The following is a 20,527-nucleotide window of genomic DNA, read 5'->3' as shown; positions in this document are numbered from 1 at the left end:
TCCTAGTAAAATAAAACGACAAATTAGGAAATAAAATAGGAATCTAATATTCAAACAAACCATGACACTGAAATATTCCAATTCATGTTTAAAGCCCAGCTCATGACATTTTAATTAATCCTGTAACTTTTTTATAGTTTATTGCAGGCCATTTGATATATATTGTTATAATAACCCCCGTTTTAAAAGAGGGATATTTTAACCGTTTAATGGTTATATTACATATGTTGTCCAATTATATAATTATTTCAGTTCAATACAGTTAACATCTAACACTAATCTAAAGTTTGTTGGAACTGTTTTAGATGTTGATTGAACAATTTGAAAGACATACGTTCGTGGTGCTTGGGTTGTTTATTAAAACGTTTTCTTATTTATATCAGAGGGTAAATATTAGAAACACTGTTTAGTATAATACAATATGCATCAACGGCAAGAGGACCTGCAGCCTAGAGAAAGCCCATAGAGTTGAATCCACTTTGTGTAAACACATTTTAACAGAAAAAGAAAACTATTCACTAACTTCTTAAAAGAATGTAGTAAACAATGTACTTGAAAAGGCCTACAAAGTTCCTCCTGTGGAGACTAAGCTAAGCTTTAATTATGGTCAAAGAGGCAAGTGCCTCTCATGTTATCCAAGGCCTTCGCATGAAAGATGTTAAAAAAAGAAAAAACCCATCCCGTAATTTGTTTAATCTACATTTAATATGATGAAAACAAGGCCCTGTACAATCCACCTTTGCAGTGAGTACAATAATTATTTTACAATTTGTACACATTAAAACATGGTGCTAGACTGGTTCCATCTGAGGAAAATGCAGTCGAGAATGAGAAAAAATAATCCTCTTTGAAAGCTGCACCACAAGGAACCTTCCATTCAAACATAGAAGATAATATTTTTGCCCGAACATACAGCAGGCCTGAAGTGAAAAATGTTCCATGAGAGACCACACACCGTTTATGGAGCTTTTATGTGTCGTATTCCCCTGGTTGATCCACTAGATAAAAGCATGCTGTGAAGCTACAGCTCTTGATCTCTAACCACTAGTACAGACCTGGCCAAGATATTGAAAATTGCATTAAATATTTCATTTATGTGAGGGGCACTCAATTCAAACCGGACATTAAAACAACCGCAAAAAAACCGACATATTTTCAACATAAATTAAGCACTCTTCATGTTTTCTCCAGTACTCAAAATGTCTTTGACTGCTGTTGTAAACCAGGTCTGTACCAGGTAACACTTTGTCCTCTTCTTACAAATTTAAATCCTCTGGGAGGAAGAAGGCCAAGAGTGTTGGTCGACCTGTACAGCCACCAATGTGCCACAAAAAACAAACCGAACACATTGACATCAACATTTAAAACAGGGGGGAGTGAATTCAAATGTTTTCTTGGTCTCCATGAAGCCGCATGTTTGCTTTAACATGGTTTACGCTCGTTCCTCCACAGCACGTGGTTAATTGGCAAACAGGCTTGCCCGATTCTCTCCAAAGGCCACAAGGAACAAGATTTTGTACAAAACTAGATCCCTTCCTTTCAATTCTCTCAGTAGAAGAACTCTAATATTGCTAGAAAACTTCCCCATCTTTTGCATGATTTATTTCTTTTTACACACTTTTATGGAAGAAAAGTTAAGCTTCCCAGTGTTTCCCAGAATCAATGATGAAAGCACTTCCAAGTTCATTCAAACGCATAGCAGTCCACAAAAAACAAGGCTCTCAGTTTCTCTCAACTGGATGTAAGCTTTCATTGAATTCATGTGTTTTTATGCTACGTAAGTGTACACTTTGCGGTCCTCTGGTGTTCGTGCCAAATATTCCCTCTCAATGAGTCCTTCAATGCGCTTCTTGATGACTACAGGGCTAGGGAGGAACCGCGCTCGCAACTGCTGCGTGACCTGTGGAGACACCAAAAACACAACATCAGTACATCATACTAAAACATGTACTCACTAGAATGCTCACTAAAAACAAAATACAATGCAAATGGGAAATGTGCTAATGTGGGAGCAAATGCAAACATTTTAGCTGACTGACCTCTGCTACTAGAACGTTGTGCTGCATCTTCTTTCTGGACTTCATGATGCGAACAATAGCAGCTTCGATCTCATGCTTCCTGTCATCGTCCACTTTCTGCCGCGTCTCTTTCCTCTCCGGGTCTGACTCCCCTTGCTTAGCAGCCACTAGGTGGAGCACAAGAGAGGACAAAAAGTAAGAACAAGAAGTGTGACTGAAAGTAAACATGTATTCAAAAATAAGTCCTTTAAATGATCTGAGTCAGGGTTTTTTTCTACAGTGGATCTGGCATTTCATTGTCTGCTTTATAACTTGAGGTAACTTGAGGTAAGACAGTGTCAGTGTGTTACTATGTAAACTTAGAATGTTGAGAGTAACTTAGCAACAGTTGTCTCATTAGAAAAAAGTAATTTGTCTATGTTTTTTTTTACCACATCATGATTTTGTGTACCTGTCTGGATCTTGACACGGTGAAGTTTGGAGGTAAACTGGTCGTTGACTGTAAACACGTGGCCGTTCTCGATCTCCTTGGACTTGGGCTCCTTGGTGAGGACTCTCTGAGTGGGCTTCCCGCAGGCTAGAGACTGCAGCGCTCGCACAAGCTCCCTCTCTGGGATGTCCGTCTCCTGCTGGATCTCCTACAGGGTGGAAAGACCAAATTAGGGAGCATGATAAAAACACTAACGTCACAGAAAAAAAAGCTGAAAATTGTGTATTAGATGTGACATTTCCAGCTGAAACGGTCCACCCTAAATCAACAGGTTGATTCTCTTTCTCTGCGCAGCAAATCATTTTTTGTCAAACTATGGAAACCGTAACACAATGCTTCATTTGAGAGGGCAGTAACGTAATAAGTTGTGTACCTCAAAGACAGACTTGTCTCTGTTGTTGAAGAGCATGAGGATTGTCATCTGGAAGGTGGATACCTGCAGGATGTGCTTCCTGGTGTTGGAGCCTGTAACCTGGGCTCCACCCACTCCAACCTCTGCGCCATCCTCCTTTTGGAAAAGTCGGGGGAAAAAGATCAAAAACTTAGGTGACGATTCAGAATTGCACAATAAATTATGTTTTAGAGAATTCAAATTCCTGAAAAATGTACATTTCCTTGTCGCTCAAGTAATGCAATCCTCGATCTACACCAGATAACATTTACCACTAAACAAAATGACTTCTACCTAAATCTACCAGTACCAATTACATGACATTTTCACATTCTCAGTAAAATTTAATTTTTCTTGTTACTAAATTATTAACCGCATTTAGTTGCGCCCATTTCTCCTTGTGGTGGGCACCTGAGAAATAACAATGTTTTGTCTCTTGACAATTCTTGGCAAAGTAAGTTGCCTTGTTATTTTACATGTTTTATTCACATGACACTTGATTTGAACTTTTCTGTGTGTAAATCAATGCAACACGTAAAACGTTAAACTGTCAGGTTAACTGTTCTTCAGCACAATTGCAATATTTGAACTGCTGAACATTCAAACGGGATACAAACCTTCTTGATGGCACCGTAGAAGGTGGCGTTTAGATCTGCAGAGCCCATGTGGTGCTGCAGTGTGAGTTGTCTGCCGCTGTGCTTACCAAGATAAAACCTACAAGCAGAGGGGGGGGGGGGGTCAATCAAGGTCAACATCTAAACATAGTTAACGTACCAAAATCAATCCAACTGAAGTGATAGGGTTTTCTGTACCAGGCCCCGTGATGGGCATCATGGTGGACCGCAGTCCCGACCCAACACATAGAAACAGTTCCATCCCAACCCATGACTCATTTCTGTATATATTAGTCATGGTATATATGATATATATATAAATAAATAGATCCAATCGTCTACCATGCATTTATGGTCGCTAGAGAGAACAGAAGCGTGAGGGAGCTGTGAGAGAAAGAGATGTCAGCGTGATTCGACTGACCCAGCTACTTCCTGCCTACAGACTGTTGGAGAATGTTTTCTTGATCTGAAAAAGTAGAAAAACTCACATGTTGGGATTTACTCACGGCAGTAAGTTACCTTTCTCTTCTATAAACATTATTGAAACTAAGAACAGTTCCATGTTGTTCACTAATGATACATGTAAGTTCATTGTGTTTGAATGAAATGTATTTGTGTTGAGGTTAAAACCTTTGCTTGGAGGAAATGTAAGTAACCTGACCGTTTTAAAGTTAAATTGAATACCCCTGAGAAGAAGATCATGATAATAAAGCATAGCATCTTCCATAATATATATATATATATATATTTTAAATAAACAAGCTTATATCATTAAGAAACTAGAATAAACCAATATAGGTTGTTGGTGGTGAGATTCCAATTGTTACAAAATATAAAGTGGCTCAGTAAGATTCTTCCTTTTGGATCACACATGTCCAAATCACCTGTTCTGAAAACTTCATATCTACAATATAATACATTCAGAGTGTAACACCGTCTTACCGTCTGAAGACTTCAAACGCATGTCTCGGTGAAGGGGGGATGTTGCACTTGGGTGTTGCTGATTGTGTTGGCCAGTATCCCGTGGTCAGGACTCTTACAGTGAGGTCGACCCCTCCCAGTGACACCTGCAGGTAGAACAAACCCAGGACGCTCAAAAAGGTGTCAGTCTTTTCCGATGGAATGACACAGATTTGAATTGGTGCAATTATAAAAACATAAAAAATACATAACTTCATGATTAGAGAAAATATAATAATTTCAGGCTATTATCACATGTGCTTTTGACTCTGAAACAGATCAGTTACACACAAATAAATACCGTATTATCTAAAGTTCAATCATTTAATTTCTCCCTTAACTCACACTAGCTCCCGCAAACTACAATGACACTCAGAAACGAGGACCATAAAGCCATGTGACAGCACAATCCTGAAATGAGCACCATGTATTCCCAGGATATGGATAGTGAAGTGCATAATTGGTGTTATGTAACTGAGGAACGCAGCAGTGTTCAGCCGTGCACTGATTACAGAGAGCAAATGGGCTCATTATTTTGACAGAGTGAGTTGTGGCGTGCAGCGTCTCCTCACCCCGGTTGTCAGTAGATGTTGTCTGAACTCATCCATGGTGGTGTTGGAGATGCTCATATCCCGGAACATTCCCTCCAGCTTAGAAGTGAACTGACAGCCGCACTCGGTCTGAGCGATGAGGAAGAGAAGGAAGATTAGTTCATCAAAAGCTGTTTAAGGTAAATCAACACTCACATGGTGGAGGATACAGCCCATTTGCTTCCTCTCTAGAAACTTCTTTTGTAGTGTACATATACATTGGAAAAATATCAGTTTAGTGTCAGGTGACTCCCAGGAAATGTAACTGAAAACAACGTATTGTATTAAATCATTGGAGCTGGATAACTGGTTCTCATCGTTGGTTGAAGTCTGTAGGTTTTTTATCCAACAACATATATGTTACCCTACAGAACATGTTTATATCATACTCCCGCTCACCTTGAGCTTTGAGATCATGTTCTTCTCCGAGTCGTCAGAGACGCTCTTGTTGGTGAGCAGCCTGCGGGCGAGGTGCTGCTTGTAGTATCTCTCAAACACGTCCTTCTCCTGCATGAAGCGGAACAGCACCATGGCCTTGTCCAGTATGGACTCCACCTCCTGCTCTGTCAGCTGGACGGGACATACAAACACATAGGGGGGTCATAAACAGAGTCAATATTTGGATAAACCCCCTGGACTAAGTTGCTTTTGATACTCAGCAAGCTATATATTCCAAATGATTAGGAAATGACTTACCTATATCAAATACATTTAATAAGCTACAGCATTGCTTGTTTGGCATTAAATCAAAACAGTATAATGTTATGACATTGTGATATTATGTATAACGATACTTGACAATATTGTATGGTTGACTAGTATTTTGATAAATATTCATCGTTATTGTGAAATAAATGACTAAGTGGGTAAATGGAAATAATACAACTGCTATAATATTCTGGTACATTTTGAAAACAACATCACTTTGAAACCAAGAAAAGAAACGCGATATTAGGATGCCAAGTCTCATATCAGGATAACGATATTATACAGATATATTTCCCAGCCCGAGCAGTGGGGTGGAACATCTTGAATATACAGGCCAATAACATCTGTGTTTTCTCATGAAATAAGAGTATGTATCAGTTAAAGGGCTCACCCCTTTTACTCCTTTCTTCAGTTTGTCATCAATGAAGAGTGAGAGGTACTCAGGCGAGCGAGAGTTCAGGTTAAGGAAGTACTCAAAGTCGCCTGCGATGGTTTGTTTGAAGAGCCGGTCATTATTGAAGGACTCCACGAGGAAGCGGTCGAAGCGTGACTTCAGGTCCAGCAAACCCTGAAGGAAAGAAGAAGGGATGATTAGGGATAAAACAGCAGCAGATTGTATTAGCAGTCGCTTAACCCTTAGATCAGGGGTGCCCAACCAGTCGATCGCGAGATGTGTCTAAAAATAGAACAACAACATTCTGTTTTATCGTTAATGTCCTGTAACATAATCTTCCTGTGCCCGAATAATGCACTTGAACGCATCAAAGCTTTGTGATTGGCCTGCATGACCCCATGTGTCGGGGCGTGGCTGGTGGGCAGTGGACACTAGTTTGCCATTTCAACAGGTTTTTGATATAATAAAAACTCAAGTTAGATACCGTTATTAATCAGCTGTAAGTTTTAGTTTGTTTGAACTTATTCATTATAATTATTGTACACAATGGTATAAGAATGCAAACATTAAGATCTGTTCTGTTTAACTTGATTATAGTCTATTATCAATTCAGGTTAAGAAACTAGTGTTGCTTGCATCCTATTAAAAAAGGCATTTCTTTTTACACTACTAAAATGCAACAAAAAAAGGGTTTGATTCTATTAATTTTGTCTTTTTTATTGCACTGTAGCTTCAGATCTGAGTTGTCTTATTAGTAAGCCTAATCTATACTTTTGTAGCAACACTATTTTTATATAATGGCAAAGAGAGGGTTCAGAGTCTTTTCTTTTTTCCCTGTGTCATATGTGGCAGCACTGTTCAATGTTTCTTGAAAACATTACCCACTGTAGTATGTGACGTGTGAATAAACAACACTGTTGTGTAACTTCAGTTAAATACTTGTATGGGTGTAGATTAGAAAGAGGTAAGATAAAGGATCTGCAGTATTTTATGAGGTATTAATCGTACAAAGGTCAGTTTTATACAAGTAGAAGTGTGTATTTACCTGGTAGTAGGCTGTCAGTAATGGCTACGCCTCTCTATTTGGACTGGTAGATCTCGGCAGACTGGCAACTTTAAAAGTAGCTCTCGGTTCAAAAAAGGTTGGGCACCCCTGCCTTAGATGCATAGGTGGGTATGTTTTGACCCGGTGAGGTGGTTTTCTTAGAGTATCTTTGTAATGAAATTTGTTATCATTTCATATTCCAGCTATTCCTCAAAAAACATGTTTTGGATATCATGCCATTCAAATTTTAAATTTACATTTTAAGAAATTGTAGTTTTTGTATTACTACCCCAAGCTTCCATAAGTGGGTCAAAAATGACCCGCATGCATTTTCTATGGAATTTCGTTTTTAAAAAAAAATGTAAAACAAATGTCTAAAATTATAAATAGTGACAAATGAAATATAAAATATTTGTAGTGTGAATCAAACTATAATACTAAATATTATACAAGTGATTATTCTTAACCAAAATGGCATAAAAACATGTTATTCTAATACGGGTCCTTTTTGACACACTTATGGAAGAGTGTAGGGTAAACACATCAATGATATCTCCAACAGTAGCTATGGCAGAGGATCCCCGGTATAACCAACACAGGGTCAGGCTGTGTCGGTGAGATGAGAGTAAAAACAGGAACGTAGGAGTGGAACTAAAAAAAACAGGCAGTTTCACGCAGGAGCTTCAAAAGCACTGAAAGATGAACGAAACCTTAAAATACAAAACGCCTCCCTCTCTATAGCGGCCTGAATGACCTCACATGTTACTCAATAAAGTGCAATGACATGTGGTTGAGGGCAGAGACCATCATGTCTTGTGGCCACATCGGAAAAGGGGTCACAGCATTTATCCTCTGCCGGGAGGGAAGTACATTATGGTCGAGGCTTGGCACGGAACAGTGTGCTAAAGCTGGAAATGACTCCATGATGTCTAACTAGGTTGGATCTTTCTCATTCGTTTTCTCCTAATTACATTTTTTAAAACATGTGCCTGCAGTTTCACACGACTGAGCACCAACATCCCTGCAGTGTGGTGATGCCTCACCTGGATGTAGTCTACGGGGTTCTTTCCCTCTCCCTCCTCTGACACGAGAGCCTTTCCTTGCTCCCGCAGGTACGAGCTCATACACTCACACATGGTCTTCAGCCCACTGGGGACCCGGCTGAACAGCTTGTACATGCACGCCAAATCTGTGGTGGATATGCACAAATGAACACACAAGCACACATGTCAGAAATCCATTCCTACCAACTGGAAAAGAGCTGAGAAGGAGGTATATTCGTGCAGAGTGAATTAGAATACCTCCGAGAGTACTGACAAAATATTATCTAAAAAAGGCATCGCTGAAGCTAGAGCACTTCACTTCCAGTTTCCTCTGAATTCGATCATTACAATTACATTTATCTTATCAAATCTGACATGAGCAAAGAGACATTGCAACTTCATTACCGATCGAGTGAATTATATCTATATCTCTTACACCAACATCTAATCAAAGAGCATTGCGTTTCCGTCTTTTGAGTGACACATAAAACAACTGCGTAATTAACTACATTTGAATTTAAATAAATGACTAACCACCAATGCTCAACACATGAAGCTTGAGCACACCGGGCAGCAGCTCTCTTACCGTCGGTCTTGCCGTTTTTGAGCATGTGCACCAGGCCAGAGTTCTCCATCTCTACGATTGTCTTCATGTGTTTGGAGATGAGCTCCCGCTCCACCACCTTGACAATGGGCTCTTCCGTGGATTTATCCAGGCAGTGCATCACCCGCTCAATCTCCTCATTGATTCTGGCTTCCACCTTCTTAATGTACACACTGGCACTGTTTTCTGCCAGGAACTTTTGGCTCTCCATCTAAAACAAAAGCAACAAACACGTTTCTCTCAAACTTGTTTGCACTGCTTCACAATTGTAGCTATGTGTCATTCAGTGAACACTGGAAGGCTGTTTTGAGAATCATCTGTATGTTCACCGTTTGGATAATTGGCATCATCCAAATAAAAAGATAAACAATGAACAGTCGGGGGAATGGCGTTGGCCCACAAACCTGGAAGAACTCTGCAGACATTTCTAAAAACGGTGCCTCAAAGTCTTCTTCATAAACAGATCTCCCCTCGAGGCCGAGGATCATTAACATTTGGCAGGCGTTTCTAATGGCCCCCCTGGGGAAGAGGAGACACAGGAGAGTGTTGAAGGCACAATCAGAATCGAAAAGGGAGAAGAAAATCAAACACACATTCTGATTGAAAGCTCATTTCACACTAATTATGGCTGTCAACCCACTTCTGATCATCGGTTTCATTAAAACACACACAGACAAACCCACAGCAGCTCATCAGGCTCAGACCATGTCCTATAAAGCTAGGGGCTTTTCCTATGGACATCACAGTACCCTGCAGCTGTTTCCTTGTACACCCTTTGATGAATCAACAACTTCTCTAATTAAATAAGAAGGATGTGGGTTACATCTTCACCCCACTTTATAAACAACTGAAATTAAATAAGTTGTCAAGCAATCAATCCAGTGTGTGTTTGGCTACCTGTCCACCACCTCCCCTTTCCTCTCGCGTGCGATCATGTCCAGCAGCGTCTGTCGGAGGTGGTCTCTGATGCAGCCATACCGGACCACCTGATCCCTAAAGATGATAAGACCCAGGTTGTAGACGTTCTCTACATTGTTCTGCTGTACGTACACCCGATCCTGAGAGACAAACACACGGAGAGGAAATGTAAAGGAAGACACCCAAAAGGCATTAAGGAAGCATTGAGATCCCTCAAACCAACACACTCGGGGCACGAGTACGCGCAGAAACAGAGCACAAAAAGAAAGCGTTGATTGACAGCCGTTACATTCCCTTCAAAACTATCCCCGACCGTGCACGTCATAGCTGCACACCTCTGAGAGCGCCCCGCGGTTATACAGGTTTACATTTCTGAATAGTAAGTGTCAATCAAATATGAATCTGCATGCCTTGATACCATCATTCGTTATAAAGCCTTCTGTATCGATTGGTGTCACGCTCAATAAGAAACTATTTTCACATTCGTCCGGTAAATTGCAATCTTATCGATCACATCAGCACGATTATTTTCTAAAGGAAATGCTGCTTTTAGGCGGTTCATTGTTCTGATCTCTTACCCTTTAAAGTGTGTTTAAGCCTAAAGCTTGTGATCAGCTGCTCATGTGCAGCATGTTTGTGTGGTTCAGTGAACGGCAGTCTTACTTTAGCTTTCATATTTCTCACTTAGGTATTGACGGAACAAATGGAATAATATCTAAAGCAGACCTGATGTTATTCATTCTTGAGTGACAGTTCATCTAGAACAGGGGTGGGGAACCTTTTTCCCCTCAAGGGCCATTTCAATTTTTCCAACATCCTCCGAGGGCCGTACAAATGACTGACCTCTGCTTAAAAATACTAAAATCACAGCCCATTCATTTCGCCTTTCTTTCATGCTGTGCAAAGAAAAAGCAACCTCTGAATCCAGATATTTTACCATGACTCGTGCATGCACATGCACGGTTGTGGCATGACCACCAAAACAGAAAGATATGGACACAAAATGTGTTCAAATGTATTTAGTTTCCTATCCATGTGAACATGATTTAAGTGTGGGGGGGGGCTAACCTCCTCTAGGGGGGTGTTCTCCCCTGGGAAGATTTTTTTTAAATGTTGAAGTTAAAAGCATCAATCTGGTGCACTTTGAGAGCAACATTAAGAGATCTATGGATACATCTCTCAACACCCATATGAAACAGAACTTTAAACAGATTTTCTTTTTCTTTATGGATATTTTACAAATCACTCCCCTTTCAAACTGTATTCTTAATAACAACTTTTTGTTTACTGTCATATAGTATACCTGTTTACTTTATTCTCTTATTTTTTATAACTATAATGATCATATAAAGATGTGCCTTTACCTCACTGGTTGTAGAAAAAGCTTCTTATATTCGTTAGCATAGCTAGCTAACCAGATGCCAATAACAACAAAGTTATTGACTGTATGACAGATGAACAGATCGCCACTGGGCTTTCAACTAGAGACACAGCCACGCAAAAACTGCAGCATGTATACAGCTCCTTATGGGTACTGCAATTTGTGGAAGTGGCGGAGCGGCGCTTTGGTGCTCTCCGTCAGAACTGAATCCCTCTCAGACATATACCACGTGATGACACGTTAGGCTCGTGATGTGTTCAAGGACCCTGACCTTGGCCAGGAAAAACAGGCACTCGCTTGTTTATTTTTTTTGCGGTCTAGATTTCTTTAATTTTTTTCTTTTTTGCGTATGTTTATAAATTACCTCGAGGGCCGTAGCTAATGGTCTCGCGGGCCGTATACGGCCCGGGGGCCGGAGGTTCCCCACCCCTGATCTAGAACGACACACTGTTTTTAATGACATACACGCTTCTGTGTTTATATAATTGCAAATATGACACAGTCTACGTTGTTTCCGCACAATTTCCAAACCCACTACACATACTTGAGTCCTGCAGAGACCTGTAGCCTGAAGGGGAGGCGGGCGTCTTCAGACTACAGGTTAGTCATGTCTTAGTTACCGCCTGTCAGTTTGTCATGGTCACTGAATCCATTAGATCAATGTTACAGTTGTTGACACAAACATCCTTTGTTACTGTGGTAATCACAGTAGTTACAACCAATACTTTATATTATATTTTAAATAAACACATAGTGTTACATGAATGTTGTTACTTCTTCAAATGTGCATGTTTACCTGAAGCTGCACCACTGTGACATTCTCTCTTAAGCGAGAGCACACGTGAATGAAAAGCACCCCAAGTGTCACTGAAGCTTTTCCAAAAATAATGACTAATTACACATTATATTATTTCTATGATGTGTTGTTCTCCTCAGGGATGTGTGCGGTTACTAAGCTGTGTCCGTGTCAGATACTCACCATATACATCAGGATGTCTCGGATCATCACCATCGCCGTTTGATGGTCATTCCAGGCCTGATTTAAGGTTTGAAGGAAGTTATTGTTTAGGGCGTTGAGGACATCTTCTCGAACCTTCAGGGAGACAAACACTCATGCATGAGGCGGGCATTCCACAACGAGTTCTGCACTGTTAGAGACAAACACACCGCCTGACAGGAAACTCCAAAGCTTGCTTGAGAGTGGGAAGCGGACACATTTCTAAGTGTGATTCCTTGTTAATGCAGCCTTGTAGTGTGACTCGTCTTCGACACTTCGTTATACATTATTTCTACGAGTAAGGAAAAGCAGCTCGAGGATAATCACACTGCAGTGTGACTCAGCATTGTACACGTCTCTGTAGAGTACGTTTCTTAAGGGCACACCGCCCTCCTCTTCTTCTTCTTCTTCTAGCCCGAGATGATGAAGTATCCCCTCTGCTCTCACAAACACACAAGATCAAACCTCACGCGCTAACAAACGTTTGCTCATAATGGATTATCCACAGCAAGATCAAACGTTGAGGCGTGAGATCGAAGTAAATGCATAAATCTGAATATGCCTTTGAATTGAAGTCTTATTAGGTGTTACTTATAATTAAAAGGTTACCGTAATTTTCGGACTATAAGCCGCGCCTTTCCCCCCATTTTTCGACCCTGCGGCTTATACAACGGTGCGGCTAATCTATGGATTTTTACAGCTAACGGCCACTAGGGGACCTCCTAAATCTATGGATCTTACAGGTTACAGTCCCCCACCTTTAACTCTATGGGCTCTATGGCCGGTCCGCGCCCCCCACCTTTAAGCGGCGGGCTCCAGCAGGAACAGCTGGAGGCCGGAAAAGAGTGAGATAGGTAGCGCGCAAAAGTAAAAGTGGAACCGAGAGTGGTACGAGAGACAGAACGAGAGCAAGACAGACCGACATTACGAGAGCGAGACAGTTTGTGCAAAGGAAGTTTTCATGCACAAACCCTTCGTTCAGTGGGAGGCGTGGATGACTAGCGGCGATAAATCATCCACCAAAACTGGTCGCATGCGAAAAGCAACTTTCGCTCAAGTTTGCGAGTGGATCCTGACAGCGTGGAGGAGTGTCAAAACATCCACGATCACCAACGGGTTCCGAAAGGCTGGACTGCTTACATATGGTAATTAAACATTAAAACACCTGCGGCTTATAGTCCAGTGCGGCTCATACATGTACACATCATTCAATTTAGCTGCTGCGGCTTATATTCAGGTGCGCCTTATGGTCCGAAAATAACGGTACTATTGATTTTTGGTTCTGTAAGGATAAAGGTTTCAATTATTGCCAATTTCTAATGATGCTGGTCAAAATACAAATACATATTTTGTTTAAAGAATGCTATATGTATGCACACTTGACATCAGCCCAGAGTCTTCACAGCTGTTATAATTCACAACACTTACAGACATATTTCTATTATCATCTCTGTACATTGCACATGGGCAAAGTGCTGTAACAGTCCATCCACAGGCTTCTAGAATAACATATTATCAAGAGAAAACTGTGCATACGGTTGTTGCCATGTTTTGACGTCACAGAGGGAACAGAGTGAGAGATAAATTACCCATATTATGCAGTAGAACCAACGGGACTTGACAATTTGAAGAGTTTGGCCGTTGATGAGCCGCAGTGGACTGATTTTAAGTTCCTCTTTAGATGAATTATTGTATGAATTATATGAGTCACCTCTTTTATGTTGGCTTCAAAATACACCTGCTGTTCTGACCGCATGCTCATTGTTCAGCAACAAATTGAACCGAGAGTTTAAAACCCAGTGTCCTAGTGCCAGTGTGTAAAGAAATGTTTTTTCTCCAAATACTTATGTCAATTTCTCTTCATTCCAGCAACCATAACACCTTAATAATGTTTTTCAAACCCAGAAGTAGAGTTACTGTTGCATAGAAATAAATCATTTTACACTTTCCAACAAGTTGCTTCTTGAAAGTGACACCTGGATAATTATTAGAAAATAAAAAAACACTCAGGTGTCGGCTCTCTTCTTTGAACTGCTGCTTGTTGACATTTTCTGACTGCTAATTTACTAAGGCTGCCAAGTTGAGAATGTCTATTTAATTGGGCTCTAAAACCATCTGGGAACTATTTAACAGCTGAGTGCTGAAATATTGCTCGCTGGTATCTGCGTGCTGAAAGCTGCAAAGTTAAAATGGTCATATTTATATGTAACAAAAACAAGTTACAGCTTGGGGAAGCTTGTCTCCCACTTCTCAGCAGAAAATTGAAATATCATAGTTTCAACACGATCAACATTGCATTGCCGTCTCTCGTGCGAATCTGCCACCGTGGAGGACGAGGAGAAAACTGGACTGTATCCTGGAGAACAACTGCCACCCTCTTCATGCAGAGCTAGTGAAGATGAGGAGCATGTTCAGCCACAGACTCATCCCTCCTCAGACCTTTGCACAGCATACGGAGACTCTTTTGTGCCTGGAGCCATCAGGCTGCACAATAAGGCTTTAACCTTTCGTAAAAACTCATGCCTACCTTACGTTATGACTTCACCTTAATGTAAATAGTCGGACTCTCACTATATAATTGGTAGGTGACGTATATATGAAACACACCCAATAATTATACATATCTGTATATATATATAAAACAACTTTCATTTTAACTTATACTGTCACTTTTATTTACAAATTATTCTCAAAATGTTGTAGCATTTCTTTATTTCAATTATTATTGTGTGAATGTGTATCTGTCCTATCTGGTGTTTCAACTATGTTGCTGTTGTTGCCAAGACACCAGAATTTCCCTACGGGGATTAATAAAGGTTTCTCTTAAATGTTGTCGTTTTTAAAATATAAAACAGCCATTGAAAGACATGTTGCACTTGTGAAACACAAAGCAAAACCTGTTTTATGAAAGACTTCCAGACCGACGAAAAGCCATGTGAATCTGAAAATCTAGAACTAAATTGACCCTACAAACAAATCTGGGCACTAATTTGCATGTCACGGAAAATGGGGAATGTGTCTTAAGGAGGTCTGAGTGATCCTTCAAGACAAAAGTAAAAACCACATGAAATTGCATTCACTTCATTTTACTCTCAAAAAGGCCGCTCATGAAGAGAGAGCTCAAGTTTCCTGGTATAACCTTTGCTTTGCAAAAGGGCCACACAGCCTAAGCCTTATGAATCTAAATATGAAGCTTATGAAAGATTCAGTTTAGCACCAAGAAGGCTACTGAAAGAGGCCATATATGTTAACTTACCTGTTACTAAAGTAGCTATCCACATGAATACATTTCCTTGGTACCTCAAACTGTTCTACTATTATTTTACAATTTTCTAATCCAGATCTAGTTTTAGATTTTCATACGAGTATCATTAAGACAAGTATATAATGATAATCTAATACACACGAGTGGAATAGTCATATCACTTAAATACAACGCATAATTCAAATTTAACTCATTTTCGATTAATTACTTGACTTTAAGAATCTCGCAAATTAACAATAGATCCACCTCTTAGTATTATAACATTTTCTCGCTGAAGTTCTTCTGATTTCAAGGTCCCCTATTATACTGTTTTTCATCAATATATTATCGGTCTCAGATATATACAAAACATGTCTCTGAAGTGTTTGGCTTCAAACACCAAACAGATTATTACAGCATCCCATAATCCCCTCTGTTTCAGCCCTGTTTCAAAAGTGCTGATTCTCTGTCTGTTACTTTAGATCAGTGCTTCTCAAAGCGTGGTCCGCGGACCACTGGTGGCCCGTGAGCGCCCCCTAGTGGTCCGTGAGTATATTGGCAACATTTCACATTTGAAATAAATAAATACATACGCACTCTCTCGGGAATATCTCGGTAATGGGACGAGCTTAAGTTTCACTTTCTATTGCATGATATAGCTCAGCGCAACACCTTCGTCACACATGTTTGTACCATTTTCAGGCGATTTATAATCTGTTCTAGAAAAACGATGTGTTTTGGGATATTTGTGGAGTTAGGTGGTCCGCGAGTGTTTTTTTATTAGTTAAGTGGTCCTTGGTATGAAAACATTTGAGAAACACTGCTTTAGATGAAAGTAAGGAGCCCCTCCCCACGCCCCTCTGAGAGATATTTGGTTAAAAAGAACCCAATGATGCTCAAGGAGGAGATTCAGGTGATAAGGTGGGGGGGGTTACCTTGGTTGCTGATTGGCTAATGGTTACACAAGCCAAAACATTGTTATGGCATCATAAAGTGGCCAAAATCTGATCAGCTCATTTTCAGACAGCTTTTTATAGAAATGGATCAGGACAAAAAGTGAGCGAATCTTTTTTCCTGAAACTTTCAGAATCTCTTTGCACAGAGGGGACACATCTTTATGTATAAAATACATGAACACGTGGATTTTGCATAATAGGTGACCTTTAAGAGCATTAAAGGAATTCATAATGGGTTTACAACGGGAGGAATTATTTGTCCGTGTAATCCAAAAATATTAAATATAACCGTGCAATCTGTGTTATTCTTACTTTGTTGATAAGGTGTTCGGTGACGACCTCTCGCAGGCCAGTGTACAGCTTCTCTCCGTGTTTGTGTAGCACCATTGTGTAGGCGTTCCTATACAGTTCCTCAAAGCTCAGGCCGCTGTTATTTTTCCTCTGAATCTCCTGGATGGCATTCTTCAGAAGGTCCCAGATATTGTTGACGTACTTCTCATCCATCGTCATCTATAAAAGATAGACAGTAATAGGTTGAATAAAATGACAATCACTTATGATTATTATTGTGACTAACAACACTTGGATCCTGAATAAAGCCTCTGTGTAGAACAGATTATAGCGAACAAGTGTACTAAGCCTGAAGGACAGGTCAATGAGGAGAGTAAAGCTAGCTTTCATCAAAACGGTCCCAAAAGGTCAGCTCCAAGGACTGCCGTTAAAATGACAGCTCTCACCTTCAATTCATCAAAAGGAGATAATAGCTGTCTTTTACATAAACTCACATAGCAAAAGGGGGGAATTATACCTCTATTTTGAAGTTAAGTCTTTAAAGTTGATACATTTCTTACAAACTATCATTAAGTGACAAACCCCAAACCAGAGGAATCTTTATCAGATCAACATCCTTGATTAGGACGATCAGAGTAATAATATGAATAAGTGTTAAATGGATGCCAATATCTATACACTATGAGAAGGGTCGTTCATTTTATAGGTCAGTCAGTAAGTATTACAAATATAAGGAACAGTTATGTAAATCATATGAATTTGCATATTTGTGTGATGACTTAACCAGGAGTTGCATTTCTGTATTCCCCACTACTTTTCAAAGGGGATTTAAAACTAGTAGTTGCTGCTTAATTAGACATTTAGGAGGAGGTTATTTTTTAATTGCCAGTCACTATAAGAGTGTGTAAAACACATGTGGTTCTGCACAGTACAACAGTTGTTTTCCATTATAATTACATGATAGCTTCACACTTTTGGGGGCATCCCTATAGCTAGTTGGTCTTCCACAGCTAGCGAGGAGGGACAGTGTGTGTTCCTCAGCAGACAAGCCCAAACACACACATATCAAGATGCTGCTCAACCAGTAGGTCAGTCAGGACCGGGCCCCATTCAACAGGCTCACATGGCTCCAAATATTACATAAATAACTATGTGGTCACTGTCACACAAACTGAAATAACCCAATCACTAATAGATGAGTACTACAACCAGCATTTGGTTGATGTATGTCTCACACAGCCCACTCTCAGACAGACTTGATTTTCAATTTCAGCTAAATGAGGTCAGTTGATAAATGAGGTATATCAGTGACTTGCAGACAAAGGAAGTGCCAGGTGGACGAGGAAAAATAATCCTTAAATCACAAATGTAACAGTTGAATAATAACAGTAACAAGGTTTACAACTAGCATTAATATATACATTAATGCAACCCCAGAACTACCGTTGGGTTAACTGATGCAGGTTGTTCTAGCATCCTGCTACAACTGTAGTACCGTTGCTGCTTGTTTCTTGTACACAGTTGGTAATCTAGTTGGTCCTTCACTGCACAAAAGACATTCAAATGTAAAGCTCGAACATAACGACGTCATGCATTTGAGAGAGGAAGCCAAAACAATCAAAACAACAAGTGTCAAGAGTCAGGGCTAACGTTAGCATCGGCTATGTCGACAGAACCAATCTGCAAGCTAACGTTTGGGGAGTTAGGAGGCAGTTACACCTTAAAATACAATGAAAGTAATTGATTAAACTAAATATTAACACAGAGTAATCACCTAACTAAACAAACAACAGTTGGGGAGAATTGACGATTTGTCGTCGGCACTTTGTTTACAGAGAGCAAGTCATAACTGCTGCTCAGCTGGTTAGCCTGTTAGCATTTAGCTGGCAGCCCAGACCACGGTGATCGAGTCAGCCCCTGGCGGGCGGGCAGAGCACCTACTGCGGGGAACACTTACAGGAAAGGCCCGTATCCTCATTTTGGTGTCCTTCTTGGTGCCGCCTTTGCTGAGATTGGACATGGTTGCCTCGTCCGTGGGCTCTGTATTCACATGAAAGTATTCTCCAGGGAGGGACAGGGGTGACTACTGGTTTATGGAGAAGCCAACGAGCTTTCACTCGACCTCGTAGCTCCGCGTCCCGGGCACCGCAAGTTTATTGTTGACAGCCAAACGCCAAATCCGATAGTTGTTCACACAGCAATGGCGGACTACCTGCAGTTCTCATTGCGCAGAGCTCACGTACTCAAAGTCACGCGAGAAAGTAATCATTTGGGTTCTCAACTTTATTTGCACCTGTATTTTAAATATATTGTAACTGTAACAATAGAACATATTTTCTTTGACATTTTGGGATGCTTTCGTTTCCAGTATTGGTTAACATAGCCTACAATGAGCAAAACATTCCTGTCCTAACATAAAACAGAATTTGGAATGAGTAATTATGTTATTTTAGCTAAATATTTCATCCTCAATATTTCTCCAGTGTGTATTGGTTTTCTAAAATAAATACTGGAGGAAACTATACAAAAAACAAACATTTATTTACACCTTAAAGGTGGGGTAGGTAAGTTTGAGAAACCGGCTCGAGATCGCTAGAATTTGAAAATACACAACCGGAGAAAATCTGCCACTTCCTTATAGAGCCCCTCCTCCAACACACACGAACGCGCACATGACCAATGAGGGCACGAGATAAGTTTGTGCCCCGATGGCAGGCTGACAGGCAGGTAGGCCATCCAATCGATTGGTTATACTTTTTACAGTATTACGGCTTCTACAGATGACATTTTTTTATGGATTTTTTGTCAAAGCACTTAAGATATTCATTGCTATCGGGATGTTAGGAGCATTCCATGGAATATAACAAAAAGTGTATCTCGAGCCGGTTTCTGAAACGTACCTACCCCACCTTTAATTCCTGATTGACCACTTGGGTGGGTAGGCCTACATACGTACATCAACACAAAGTAGCCCTAAACTAAGCTAAAAGTTCTCTTGACGCAGGATAGGCCTTTTCAGAATATTCTATTACTGTATTAAGATACGCATTGATTGCATCATTTAAATGTTGCAGGTGGAACTCATGCAGCATACTTTATTTGTGCATGTGCATTGCCTGTTATTTGGATGGATACATTAATGTAGGCATCAATAATGTTCATGTAGGCCTCTACAACAACATACAAAGTAGGCCTAAACTATGTAAAAGTACTAATTACGCAGAATAGCCCTTTTTTCAGAATACCAAATATTCTATTATTGAATTAAGATTATTCACGCAATGATTGCATCATTTAAATGTTGCAGCTGTTGAAGGTGGAACTCATGTTAAAGGTGGGGTAAGTAAGTTTGAGAAACCGGCTCGAGATACACTTTTTGTTATATTCCATGGAATGCTCTTAACATCCCGATAGCAATGAATATCTTAAAGGTGGGGTAGGTAAGTTTGAGAAACCGGCTCGAGATCGCTAGAATTTGAAAATACACAACCGGAGAAAATCTGCCACTTCCGTACAGAGCCCCTCCTCCAACACACACGAACACGCACATGACCAATGAGGGCACGAGATAAATTTGTGCCCCGATGGCAGGCTGACAGGCAGGTAGGCCATTTTTTTATGGATTTTTTATCAAAGCACTTAAGATATTCATTGCTATCGGGATGTTAAGAGCATTCCATGGAATATAACAAAAAGTGTATCTCGAGCCGGTTTCTGAAACTTACCTACCCCACCTTTAAGTGTTATGACAAAAAATCCATCAAAAAATGTCATCTGTGGAAGCCGTAGTACTGTAAAAAGCACGACCAACCATTTTAACCGGTCCAGCTAAAATAACTGGATGGTTTACCTGCCTGTCAGCCTTCCATCTGTGCACAAATGT

General features: G+C 40.3%; 1 protein-coding gene across 2 annotated transcripts; it reads right to left on the bottom strand.

The window, feature by feature from the left end:
* Window positions 1–335: 335 nt before the first annotated feature.
* On the bottom strand, window positions 336–18,888 carry cul3b (cullin 3b). Of its 2 annotated transcripts, none has more exons than XM_034097262.1 (16): window positions 18,602–18,888; window positions 16,666–16,863; window positions 12,136–12,249; window positions 9,755–9,915; window positions 9,262–9,376; window positions 8,840–9,068; window positions 8,254–8,399; window positions 6,163–6,339; window positions 5,463–5,633; window positions 5,046–5,153; window positions 4,456–4,580; window positions 3,517–3,613; window positions 2,882–3,016; window positions 2,470–2,656; window positions 2,040–2,185; window positions 336–1,900 (listed from the first exon to the last, which is right to left on the bottom strand). In XM_034097262.1, exons 1-16 carry the CDS (start codon window positions 18,662–18,664, stop codon window positions 1,769–1,771), a joined length of 2,304 nt encoding a protein of 767 aa, XP_033953153.1. In that variant the 5' UTR covers window positions 18,665–18,888; the 3' UTR covers window positions 336–1,768. The 2 variants fall into 2 exon arrangements, with proteins under 2 accessions (XP_033953153.1, XP_033953154.1); XM_034097263.2 differs by having other exon boundaries at window positions 2,882–3,013.
* Window positions 18,889–20,527: the final 1,639 nt, after the last annotated feature.

Source organism: Pseudochaenichthys georgianus, chromosome 13 (assembly GCF_902827115.2).
Source record: "Pseudochaenichthys georgianus chromosome 13, fPseGeo1.2, whole genome shotgun sequence".
Lineage (NCBI taxonomy): Eukaryota > Metazoa > Chordata > Actinopteri > Perciformes > Channichthyidae > Pseudochaenichthys > Pseudochaenichthys georgianus.
Note: the sequence above shows the minus strand (reverse complement) of the source record. Positions and strands in the feature narration are given on the sequence as shown.

Bases quoted from the DNA above. Each gene is read 5' to 3' on its own strand.
- cul3b (XM_034097262.1), bottom strand. From the start codon at position 18,664: ATGTCCAATCTCAGCAAAGGCGGCACCAAGAAGGACACCAAAATGAGG. The intron at 3,614-4,455 runs GTAAGACGGTGT...CTCTGCTTGTAG, and splicing joins GCGTTTGAAGTCTTCAGACG to GTTTTATCTTGGTAAGCACA. The intron at 1,901-2,039 runs GTCAGTCAGCTA...GTGTCTCCACAG, and splicing joins ACAACGTTCTAGTAGCAGAG to GTCACGCAGCAGTTGCGAGC.